The following is a 12,324-nucleotide window of genomic DNA, read 5'->3' as shown; positions in this document are numbered from 1 at the left end:
CTTTCTTTCTTTCTTTCTTTCTTTCTTTCTTTCTTTCTTTCTTTCTTTCTTTTTGTATTCTCCTATTCTAAGGTCTTTTTCTTGACCAATGGACTCTGTGGCCAAAATGTTCCAAGCCTTTCATCATAGACTGAGAAAGCGAGCAAACCCAAATCTACCACCTCTCTACCTCCAAGAAGAAAAGGCATTTGAATGGGTCCTAGGCCAGGTTAGTGTCCTGGTTTCCTTTCATGAGAGAAGGGTCTCAGGCTGGGGGATTAGGAATGTTAATATTTAGAAAAGATTAGGTGGTTATTATCAAAGTCCTGTTACACAGAGAATATTCAAGAACTGACAACCTACTCGTCAGTAGTTCAGGAATGAGGATGAGGCCAGCACTGCCTTGTAGGTGGGGCAATGAAATGTCTGTTTTCTTGTCTTGTCTCTACCCTTCTTAGCTGAATGAACTTGACAACTTACTTCCCCACAACAGCCCCCATTTCCACACCTATAAAATGAAATTGCTCAGGCTAGATAATCCCTGGGCTGTAGTGGTTCTCAAACTTGTCTACACATTAGAGTCATCTGGGACACTTTAAAAAAATCCTGGTGTACTGATATGTGAGTCCCATCCACTGAGAATCTGGATATCATTGCCCTGGTATGCATCTTGGGCATTAGGATTTTTTTTTTTAAAGATTTTATTTATTTATTTGAGAGAGAGACAGTGAGAGAGAGCATGAGCGAGGAGAAGGTCAGAGGGAGAAGCAGACTCCCCATGGAGCTGGGAGCCCGATGCGGGACTCGATCCCGGGACTCCGGGATCATGACCTGAGCCAAAGGCAGTCGTCCAACCAACTGAGCCACCCAGGCGCCCCAAGGGCATTAGGATTTTTAAAAGCTCCCCTGGTGATTTTGATGTGTAGCCAAGGTTGAAGATAATGGTCTAGAGAGCAATAGTTCTCATAGTATAGCCCATACCAACAGCACCAACTGGGAACTTGTTGGAAATATAAATTCTCAGGCCCATTCCAGACCTACTAAATCAGAAAAGCTGGAAACAGTGCCCAGACATCTGTGTTTCTGATTCTGATGTGCACTGAAAATTTAGGGATCACTGAGCTAGAGATCTCTGAATATCTTATCAGGAAAAGGGTTAATCAACTTTGAACTAGAGGTAGGCCCATGCGTGGGAGCACCTGTTTGGAGAAGGGTAAAGAATGCAAGATAATGAGACAAAAAAGCTAATTGCCCAGAGCCAGCTAAAGTTATGGTCAAAATATTAGAAAAGGATTTCTCTTAGGTCTTTTATTGCCATGTGCTCTTTGAAGAGAGAAACGTTTGATTTTAAAAATGTATATATTGCTAAATGTTTTGAAATTTCTGTTAAACATGTTTATTGAGGAAAACTGGCCCTCTGAAAATGGCTGACATCATTTCTGTGAGAAAGTATGAGTTGGATCATGGGAGACAGCACTCGGATCCCTTTGGTCCCACTCAAGGAGAACAGCTTTGTAAATACCAGAGTTCAAGACTCAGCTCCCCGGCAGGCTGTGCCTAGAACAAACAGACAAATGCAAGAGCTATCTTTCCCATCGACTTTCCAGAGGAGGCTGTGGGTTATACTCACTAATCATAAGCACACAGAGGGCTCAGTTTCTCTAAACTAGGTATTTTCTTTTTTCCATCCAGCCGGGGGCCATTGAGACTGCCATGGGAGACTTGAAAGGGCACATAGCCGAGACTTCTGGAGAGAAAATTCAAGGCTTCTGGCTCTTGACAGAGTGAGTAGTTATGGCTAAGTGAAGGGCAGTGGAAATCTGGCATTTTCCTTAAGACCACTGTAACAAAATAGGAGACAGACATGTGAAAGAATTTATTCTGGATGCCAGGTAAGATCATTGATTGACATATCCCCCAGTTAGAGAGTAAAGTTTCATGGTGCCCTATGGCTGATGCATGGCGAGGTTGGACTCTTGGTGAGTCGCTTCACTCAGCTATCACTCTGACTTTCTTACAGGCCCTCATCATGGCTCTCAAGGACTATTGCAGGGGCCTCCTCACCCACCTCTTTGGTTATAATCTGTTTCTTATAAATACTTTCCTTCCAGCACATCAGACTACTAACCCATCACACTCTGGGGACAGTGGAAAAGAAGGTTAAAAAGATGAATGAGGTCAATGTATACAGTTTAAATTTTATCTTTTGTGTAATAACCTGGGCCATGAAACTAGGGAAATCATGCAGGATAGAGAAGACAGGCCACCAGTCCAGAGTTAGGATAAAAACCAAGTCTAACACTTGATTCCTTTCCTTTAATAAATGTTCTATTCATCCTAAGGCCTATCTTAGCTCTAAGGGCTTTAATTGCAAATGACACCAAGTAGATGGTTATCTTTGTGTCTTGCCCTGAGATTCTAGAATCTGTGACTTTTACCAGCAGACTATTAGGAATGCCATGGTACTTACAATGATAAAGGAATATATTCACATATATTCACATAATAATATATTCATATAATAAGAGAAAGAGGCATCTCTTTTCTGCTACAGAATAGCAGTAATATATTCATATAATAGAATTTACATAATAACAGAAAGAAGCACCTCTTTCCTCCTACAGAATCCATAATATTAAATGGAGACTGTACTTAGAACTCCATTTTGGATACTCAGTTGATTCAGTAAGGTTTCCGGCTTCAAAGAGTCCAGAAGAAAAGCTCAGTAATTTGTATGCTTTGAGTAGAGAATCATTTAATCTTTCACCCCTGGGCAGGACATCTTCTTTAACCAAGTTTTTTGGAGGGGAGGGGTGGGGATAAGTGGGGGGATGGGTAACACTTGAATGTTCAACCTTCCTAGCCAACAAAACTCCTTCAGTCAGTGGAATGTAGAATCAGATCACCTGTGGATCCATCTGACTGACCACCATCTTCCATTATTGTTTCAAATGGGTTCTAAGAATTGAGTGAAAATGAGTTTGGAAAACCAACCTGACCATTTCTGAGCATTTGTTTCTTCATGTATACCCTGGAGATAATAATATGCATCTGAGGAATTATTACAAGAGCTAAATAAGATGGCATGGTAAAATTCTTAGCAAAGTCCCCAGCCCACAGTGGATTTTCAACAGATGTCAGTGTCTCTCCTCTGTTCACAAGTTCTAACTATTGGTAAAGGCCTTCTGTTTTTGTTTGTTTGGTTGTCCTTGCCTTGATTCCTGTCCCATCCATCTCTATCTCCTTCATCCCTGGGTTATCTCTAATGAAAAGAAAAATCTATAATTCAGGTTTTTTGCTGATTGACTTTTACCAATGCACATTTCATACCCACCTTCCATCTGCAAAGTAAAATTTGATTTGTGCAAATAAAATGTCTACCTTGATTAGGACTGATGTCTACTTAAAATCTGAAGGTCTAATCAGAAATAGACTCCTATTTTTTCTACAGTGCATTTTATTGATTAGAAAAAAATGTACAAACCCAGTCTTTCAAGATCAGGGGTGGCATTTTGAATTCTCAAATAATAGAATCAGCAATTTCTTTAATAGTATATGTTTGAATTGTCTTATTTGTATAGAAATTTGGCTTTATGTTTGTTTGTTTGTTTAAATGTCTTTGTTCAGTGATTATAAAGGCCTAGGTATATCATTGTTCAAAGATAAATGTGTGATCTGCATTGAGACTTAGCATCATAATTCTGTTTGATTTAACATCAACTAGGATGATTAATAAATCCAGGAGTTTTCAGATAAATATGGACAGTTGTGCCCCAAAGACCCAAGTTTTACACTTAGCTCTGAACCTAATGGGAAGTTCAAAGAGTTGGTAAGGACTATCTGGCAACTGTTTCTCTTTTGCTTTGTGGTATTTCTTTATATCATAGACAGTAATGAGGGATGTATCTTGTTCATGTGGAATTTTAAGCAATTGTTGTTCCCTGTCAGACTTTCTCTCATTTGCACTTTGAAACCATTTCTCCTCTTTTATTATTTTTTAAAAGGATTTTATTTATTTATTTTTAGAGAGAGAGTGCAAGAAAGCAGAGGGGAGGGACAGAGGGGGAAGGAGAGGGAGAGAAAATCCAAAGCAGACTGCATGCTGAGCATGGAGCCTGAGATGGGGCTCAATCCTAAGACCCTAAGATCATGGCCTGAGCTGAAACCAAGTGTCAGATGCTTAACCAGCTAAGCCAGCCAGGTGCTCCTCATTTCCCCTCTGTAAATGGTAGTTCCTTTTTATTCTCTTTGGTCTTCCTCTCTGCCAAAATCCTTTTACACCTCTTCCCACACTCCATCTAAAGCTACTTAAAAGAAAAATTATTTATTTGCTTTTATTAACATGAATTATTTGTTTCAGGGGTACAGGTCTTTGATTCATCAGTCTTATGCAATTAAGTCATTTCTACCATAGTAAGAATTTGCTGTTTGCTTTTCTTTGCCTGTTAAGCCTTAAAGTTGGTTCAGACCGCCTTCTTGTCATGGAACGAGCTGCCAGTTGTAAATAAGATGGGTCAGGCATCTGGGCTAAATGAATAGGCTCTGAGTCACTTTGACTGTTCAAGCAGAAGATGGGAGGCATTTGTCAAAGGAAGGGCACGCCTAGACCTTCTGAATGACCTTTCACACTTAAGTTTTCTTAGTGCACCAATGTAGGGAAAGCAAACACAACAATAAAAACAATCAAACATAACCCCAAATCCCCAAAATGACAACAGCAAAGCAAAGCAAAACAAAACAAAACAACATGCCTAAACAAACCTATAAATATTCAGGCCCAGAAAGGTGAGAGCCTGGGGCTACTCTTGCCTCCTTCTCTCTTTTTTTTAATGGGATGAGACCCATCCATTTAGTTCTTATGAGTTGCAGAGACTGTTCTATAGATCAGCTTCCCCAACTGCACCAACCACACAAGGCTCTTGTCAAGTGTAAGGCTTTTGTGTGTGTGGTAGAAATGACTGGGCTTTATGCACATCAACGGTTAGCTCCTTTTATGGAAATGAGAAGCCCCTAGCTACTATCCAGCAATTTTTAAAGAATGTTTGCTTTCAAACAAGTTTTTCAGTTTCAGAATGTAAGAGTGAAGACTCCTTTAAACTATAGGGCACATGACAAGCTAGCTTGGTGTCCATGAACTTGCTTTATGTGCGTGACAGCCTTGCTGGTTTTGTGACTGCCATTTGATAGGTGAGAACTGGAGGTGAAGGAGGAGGAAGTAGGCAGATGAAGAGCATATAACAGATAAAGCAAAGAAGGCAGACTGCATTCTTGTACTAGCTGGGTTCTGATTCTTGCCCAAAGGATGTGATGTGATGTGTAGATGTGGGGTGATTAATGAGCTCAGCTCAACCTTTAAGTGGTGAGTCCCAGAAGTGGTTTGATACAGGAGGGTGATGTGGGTGGGCATGATCGTGAGGGCTAAAGGGCCCTGAGTATCTTGTTTAAGAACTTAGATTCTGCCCTGTAGGCTACGGGGTGGCACTGATGGGTAACCAAAGTGTGACTCTATTTCTACTTTATAAGGCTCTCTAAAGGCTCACAATCCCTTATCTAAAACTTTTGGAACCAGATGTGAATCAGATTGAGAATTTTTCAAATTTTTGAAAGGGAAAACAATGCATATGTGTTTTATCTGATGTCCCCAGGAGAGGTCTGGGACAGCCCTCCATAATCAAGCACATGAACATTTTTTTCAGGAAAATACGTGACATTAAAAGTAGAGTGATAGGCTGCATGAGGGTTCAGATCTGGCTTGCATCACAGTCGCCATTTTCAGGGCTTTATTGAATTTGGAATCATGGCTGACGGAGTAGGGTGTGTACATCTTTGACATGTGAAGGATCAGCGTACAGGGGTGGAGGGGCAGGAAGTCTGGCTGATGGATTAGAAACCACGCGGTATCAGCAGAATCCAGTCCAGTGACGGCCTGCACCGGTTCACGCAGGCTTATGACCGGTGAATGTTACCATTTCAGCAATGTTGAGAGCTGATTGTTAATTATTGAAACATAAAATTCCACACCAAGCAAATTCAATATAAAGCAAACATAATGAACTCAAGCCTCTTTACTTTCTGACGTTCTTGATTTCACTTTGTTGTTCCATTTGCTCTTCATGCTTCTGGTATTTGTATCATGGAAATGCTACAGGAAGGGGTATTACCGCACACCTCTTCTTAGCTATACCTTCCATGCCGCCATATTGGTCACTTGGAATCAGCCCTGGTGGCAGCGAGTAAACCATGGAAGTCAGCAAATATGAGAGATTAGAGCTCGATGTTTGGCTCCGTGGACTGTCTGAACTCCAGAAAACAAGAGAGAATGTCTTCAAAAAGCCGATGAAATTCAAAAGTATGTCATGTCTGTGGCTGTGATACTATAATAATATACCAAAAAATTGAAATATTTTTCCAGCATTTAGGGGGAAAAAAAAACCCCAAGAACCTATTATCCTGTTCCATGAAAGTCACTTTTTTCACGGAAAAGGGGGTGAACCCTGAATAGGCAGCTGAGGAAAGCTTACTGCCAAGCAGAGGCTGCAAGGCTGCTGAGGGTCCATGTTCTGGGCCTGAGGCTAGGGCCCAGGCCATTGCTGCTCTCACACCTGACTGCTGACCCCCAGTATGAGCTGGAAATTATAAAAATCCACCTTTTTCTATTTCATCCCTCTTGTGCTCTCTACTGCAAAAGTGTAACATTGGGCACACATTAAAGAAGAAATGCTTCACAGAATTCTGTTCAGCATAGAGCATGTGCTGAAGGGTGCATTTGGGATTGAGAGGTGAACTAATAACCTACAGAGCTGGACTTTGTGGATCTCTGTGTTTAACCATCTGTGAGGGAAGAGTTCAGGGCAGCTGGTGGTCTTTGGCCTGGGAAACAGATGGGTTCACTCTACCGCCGTCCCTGGTTTAGAAGGAAAAGAGAACTCTCCTTTATCGAGAACATGCCATATCCCGAACGTCGCAGAAAGAACTTGGTGCATGTAATCTCGTTTAATTATCCAAACAGTCTTGTCGTTTGCTTTTTTAAGAACTCATTGAGTACAGTTTTGGGGCAAAATGTGTGTGAGGTGTCCATAGAGCATCTGCATGGAGATGTTGAGTGTATGGCTTTACATAGGGATCAGGTACTATCTTAAGTGATCCTCACACATTTATTTCTTACAGTCTTGTCTTCTATAGTCTCTAAGGGCATTAAATAGCATTAAGTCAGTAAAGGCACTTTCCAAGGGCTATCACCCCAATTCAGAGGAGCTGCTTTGTGACGTTCTAAATGTATACAGGTAGATTATTCAGTAAAACTAGAAAAATTAGTTTGAAGGCACTTGTGTGGAGGATATGAGGAGGATGGACAGAGAGGCCAAATGAAGAACTGGAGAGATGCAACCATCAACTCCAGCTAGTTCCCAGTTAGCTGAAACTATTAAGAATAGAATCCTAAGAAGACTCTAGTTAGGACCCAGGCCTCCAGCCCAGCCCATCCTGGAGCTTTATATGTTTCTATAGCTATAAAGACAGGATGGTATTTATCTTAACTTTATCTCCTCCTCTCACTGTCCTTCTTGGCCCTACTGGGAAAGAACTTTTTGAAGAAAATGTGTGTATCGTTTCAGAAGTGATCCATTAAGGCAGCACCAAGGAGAACATCTTGACACTCTGTAAGTCTCAAAAATTGTGTTATAATGGCAATGAAGTAGCTCTTCAGTAGAATGAACTCAAGATGTCTTTGTATATGGTACTTAAGGAGGCAGGAGGAGATGGGATCTTTCTCTCCAACACATTAGTCTGAAGTGGTGGGGCGGATATTCTCATTCCTCTTATTCTTAAATGAGAAGTCTTGCCTCCAGTGGCTGGGGGTCAAGTAACTCCCACTCTTCATTTTTGTGGAATATACAGTGTGTTTTATTGTCTGCCTTCCCCTAAACCCACCAAGGTTTCTATCCTAGCACTTTGGCATAATAAATATATGAAACCCAATTCTCTATGTTGAACATACAGACAATACAAAAGAGGTGAAATCAAGGTGGCAATCTCATGTCATAGAGAGTCTTGGATTTGCAGTCAGAAGACTTGGGTTTGAATCCTTCTTCTGCTACTCACTATCAGTGCAGTGAAGTAAACTTAAGTAGGTTTTGGCATTTGTTTTTTTAATTAGGGTATTTTTTTTAATTATGTTATGCTACTCACCATACGGTACATCATTACTTTTTGATGTAGTGTTCCATGACTCATTGTTTGCGTATAACACCCAATGCTCCATGCAATATGTGCCCTCCTTAATACCCATCACTGGGCTAACTCATCCCCCTCCCCCCTCCCCTCTAAAACCCTCAGTTTGTTTCTCAGTGTCCATAGTCTCTCATGGTTTGCCTCCCCCTCTGATTTTCCTGCCTTCGTTTTTTCTACCTTCTCCTAATGTCCTCCATTCTATTCCTTATGTCACACAAATAGGTGAAACCATATAATAATTTACTTTCTCTGCTTGACTTAATTCACTTAGCATAATCTCCTCCAGTCCCATCTATGTTGATGCAAAAGTTGGGTATTCATCCTTCCTGATGGCTAAGTAATATTCCATTGTATACATGGATCATATCTTCTTTATCCCTTCATCTGTTGAAGGACATCTTGGCTCCTTCCAGTTTGGCTGTTGTGGACATTGCTGCTATGAACATTGGGGTACATGTGACCCTTCTTTTCACTCATCTGTATCTTCAGGGCAAATACCCAGTAGTGCAATTGCTAAGTCGTAGGATACCTCTATTTTTAAGTTTTTGAGGAACCTCCACATTGTTTTCCAAAGTGGCTGCACCAACTTGCATTCCCACCAACAGTGTAAGAGGGTTCCCCTTTCTCCGCAACCTCTCCAACATTTATTGTTTCTTGTCTTATCAATTTTTGCCATTCTAACTAGTGTAAGGTAGTATCTCAATGTGGTATTGATTTGAATTTCCCTGATGGCTAATGATGATGAACATTTTTTCATGTGTCTGTTAGCCATTTGTATGTTTTCTTTTGAGAACTGACTATTCATGTCTTTTGCCCAGTTTTTGACTTGATTATTTGTTTTTTGGGGTGTTGAGTTTGAGAAGTTCTTTATAGATCTTGGATATCAGCCTTTTGTCTGTAGTGTCATTTGCAAAAATCTTCTCCCATTCCCTGGGTTGCCTCTATGTTTTTTTGACTGTTTCCTTTGCTATGTAGAAATCTTTTATCTTGATAAAGTCCCAAAAGTTCATTTTTGCTTTTGTTTCTCTTGCCTATGGAGATGTATCTTGACAGATACATCTTGCTGTGGCCCATGTCAAAGAGGTTGCTGCCTGTGTTCTCCTCTAGGACATTGATGAATTCCTGCCTCACATTGAGGTTTTTCATCCATTTTGAGTTTATCTTGTTTTAATATATTCTTTAGTCCATTAGGAATTCAATGTTCTTGACAGAAGCACAACTATTGTTAATTTTTGATGTATTTTATTCCTGCTTTTCTTCATGCATCTTTGCTAAAGATCAGAAATAATATTAATAAATAACTTACTGAATGTTTAAATTGTACCACATGTTCTGATAAGTGATTTCCCTGCACTTGCCATTATACTGTTATAATACACATGACTTAGATGATCTCTAAATGGCACTTCCCTTGGGCTCTTCCTCATATTTTCCATGTAGCTTTTATAAAGTTACTTGACCATTCATCTATTACTGGGTGATTAATTCCAAACTATCAGTGGCTACAAAAATTTAAGGATTGATATTATTTCGTTTACGTTGAAGCCCTCAGTAAGAGATATTTACCAGTAGGGCAGAGTGAGACTCCACAGTTGGAAAGAGAAATGAAAATATATAAGACATTCTCCGTTTATGTTTTGATTTTTTTAAAAGTCATGTTCTATAGCACTTTGTAGTTAAAAAGTGCTCTTCTTCATTTAATCCAATCTTCATAGGAAACATTACCTCCAGTTTGGAGGTGAGGAAATCAAGGCTCAGAGAATAAGAGAGCTGGGGCTGTAGTGCATTCTGCAGCCCTGACTTTTGCTAAAATGATCCTTTTGCTGTTGTGCCCAGATTCCATTTGCGGCCTTTACTGGGTTGTGGTCTGTCGTTCTTCCAGCAGGAACAGGTTGGATAAAATCAGAATTCTGTTTCTTGGGTGGGGTAAATGGAAGGGTGCTTAACTTAGATTTCCCAGAAGAAAGAGCTATCTTGGAAGCTTAAATAAAAAGAGAGCCATCCTGAGAGAGAACGGGATGTTGAGGAACAGACTACTGGAAAGTATTTCCCAGGCACAGGGTGCCCCAGGCACTAATGGATCCCCAAAGCAGCACTGTGGGTGATCACTTTCTTAACTGCGCTCCCATTTGATCCTCAAACAGACCAATGGGGGGAGGCCAGAAGGAACTATTGACTTTATTTTACAGATGAAGAAACCCAGAGATTAAATGACCTGCCTAAGGGCAACCACTTATTAAGGTCACAGTAGGCTTTAACTTCACAGTGCCCCTCACCCAGCCTCCTTGTCTTCTCATTATGTGGCTCATGCTGCTTTTTATGAGTTTTCATCTCTGGAGACAGTGATCACCACAGTTTAAAATTACTTGAATACTCTTTGTGCCTGGGTCCAGTTTCTTTGTTGATTGTGTGCTGTCTGAAGGGAGGAGGACAGATACTCACTGATCAGGTTCAGAGACATTTTCCTGTTTTCCTCTCCAGATCTTACTCTGCTCCTGTTGTTCATTTGACTTTACTTAGTGTTTTCCCCGAATCAACTAAAAAGTCCAATACCTATAGGAGTGGGTGGATGCCTCAAATGGGCTAAGGCCCATCTACGGCCCATCATCTTTTATCTTGTTCCAGTCTAATTGTAAGGAGTATTGAACTACTTTTTAAATGAAAAATACTGCTACTGATAACTTCGGAAAAGTAGAAAGACCCCAAAGAACTCTGGAACCATGGATTTCTGATATTTTTAGTCTTGAGTAATAAACTTACTGTGCAAATTGAGTTGACATTCTGAAGTGTATCTCCTACTCATCCCCATCTATTTTTACATGCATTCTCTTTTAGACCTTTCTACTGAAAGAGTGGTCTTGGAGTGAGTAGCATCAACACCACCTAGGGATTTATTAACAGGGCTCATGCTCGGGACCCACCCCAGACCTACGGAACATGAACCTGAATCTGTTTTCACAGGTTCCCTAGTTGGCTTGTTTGTACATTAAAATTTAAGAAGTTCTTGTTCAGGTCACTCTTGTGCTTATCATCCGAGGAATTTTGTGGCTCCTCACTGCCTACATACTCTTCTGCTATATCTTTAAAACCCTGTGTATTATGGATTGAATTTGGCTCCCTAGCCCTATTTACTATGATGTCCCTTTACAAATTCTCAAAGTGAACAAATTCTCAAAGTAAACTCAAAGCACATTGGTTTCCTAAAGTTCCCGACACAGTGCTTTGGCATCATAGCCATGATTGTACTCCCTCACTTTATTTCGTATGCCGTTCCCTCCATTCTGTTTGTTCAGAACTTTCTGGATCTTCAGAGGTGATATGTTTATCAAGCCTGTCCATATAATTCTCTCAAAATGTTCCCTTTCTTCTTTCTGGTCACATTATACTCCATAGCATAGGTTACATACTGTGAAGGATTCATCCCTTGAGGCAGAGCCTGATTCTGATTCACATTTATCCAAGCCCATCTCTGCCCACCTCCCAGTAGTGTCTGGCATGTTGGGGCTCAGAACCCATCAGGAACTTGACTTGAATTTAATTCTGATAGAGTCATCTCCTGTTTGAAGCCCTCCACTGACACTAACACGGTCCATCCATTGAGTCCTGCCTCCATTTCCCTGGGCCTCCTAGAGACCCCTTGCTTCCTCTGGTGAAAGCACTCAAGCTGGAAAGTGCCTCAAATCCATTAAGATGTTAATGACCTGTGGCAGGACTCTGGCAGCAACAACAGCACCTCTGTTGCCAGAAACCATTTATACTGGGTGGGTGTTTTCGACAACCACTTAATTAAACACATTGCCTTTCTCTATAAATTCCCCATGGCAGCAGACGCATCCAGATAGCTAATGGTCCCGGAGTGACCTGAATTATAGGACAGCGAGGGCATTTAGTTACTGCAGTCACAGATGTACTTGGAAATGTTTGTTTTCCCAAGACTGCTACCAATTAGGGAGGAGTCAGAAAGAGCCAAGAGGTGAAAAAGTCTGATGCAGATAAATGCCCAGTTCCATCACTTACTAGCCATGTGACAAATCTCTTATATCCTCCAGGCCTCAGTTTTATAAATAATAAAACTATTATTTCATTATTTATATAAATAACATATAAATTATACAT

At 40.7% G+C, this 12,324-nt stretch overlaps 1 protein-coding gene across 1 annotated transcript in view; it reads left to right on the top strand.

The window, feature by feature from the left end:
* TPRG1 (tumor protein p63 regulated 1) overlaps positions 1–12,324 on the top strand; it is a 117,433-nt gene that overhangs the window by 7,889 nt on the left and 97,220 nt on the right. Inside the window, exon 2 of the mRNA XM_059388027.1 lies at positions 1,672–1,763. Within this exon, the coding sequence (XP_059244010.1) occupies positions 1,672–1,763 (92 nt within the window). The remainder of the gene's footprint in view (positions 1–1,671; positions 1,764–12,324) is intronic.

The sequence above is a fragment of the Mustela nigripes genome, chromosome 2 (assembly GCF_022355385.1).
Source record: "Mustela nigripes isolate SB6536 chromosome 2, MUSNIG.SB6536, whole genome shotgun sequence".
In the NCBI taxonomy this organism is placed as follows: Eukaryota; Metazoa; Chordata; class Mammalia; order Carnivora; family Mustelidae; genus Mustela; species Mustela nigripes.
Note: the sequence above shows the minus strand (reverse complement) of the source record. Positions and strands in the feature narration are given on the sequence as shown.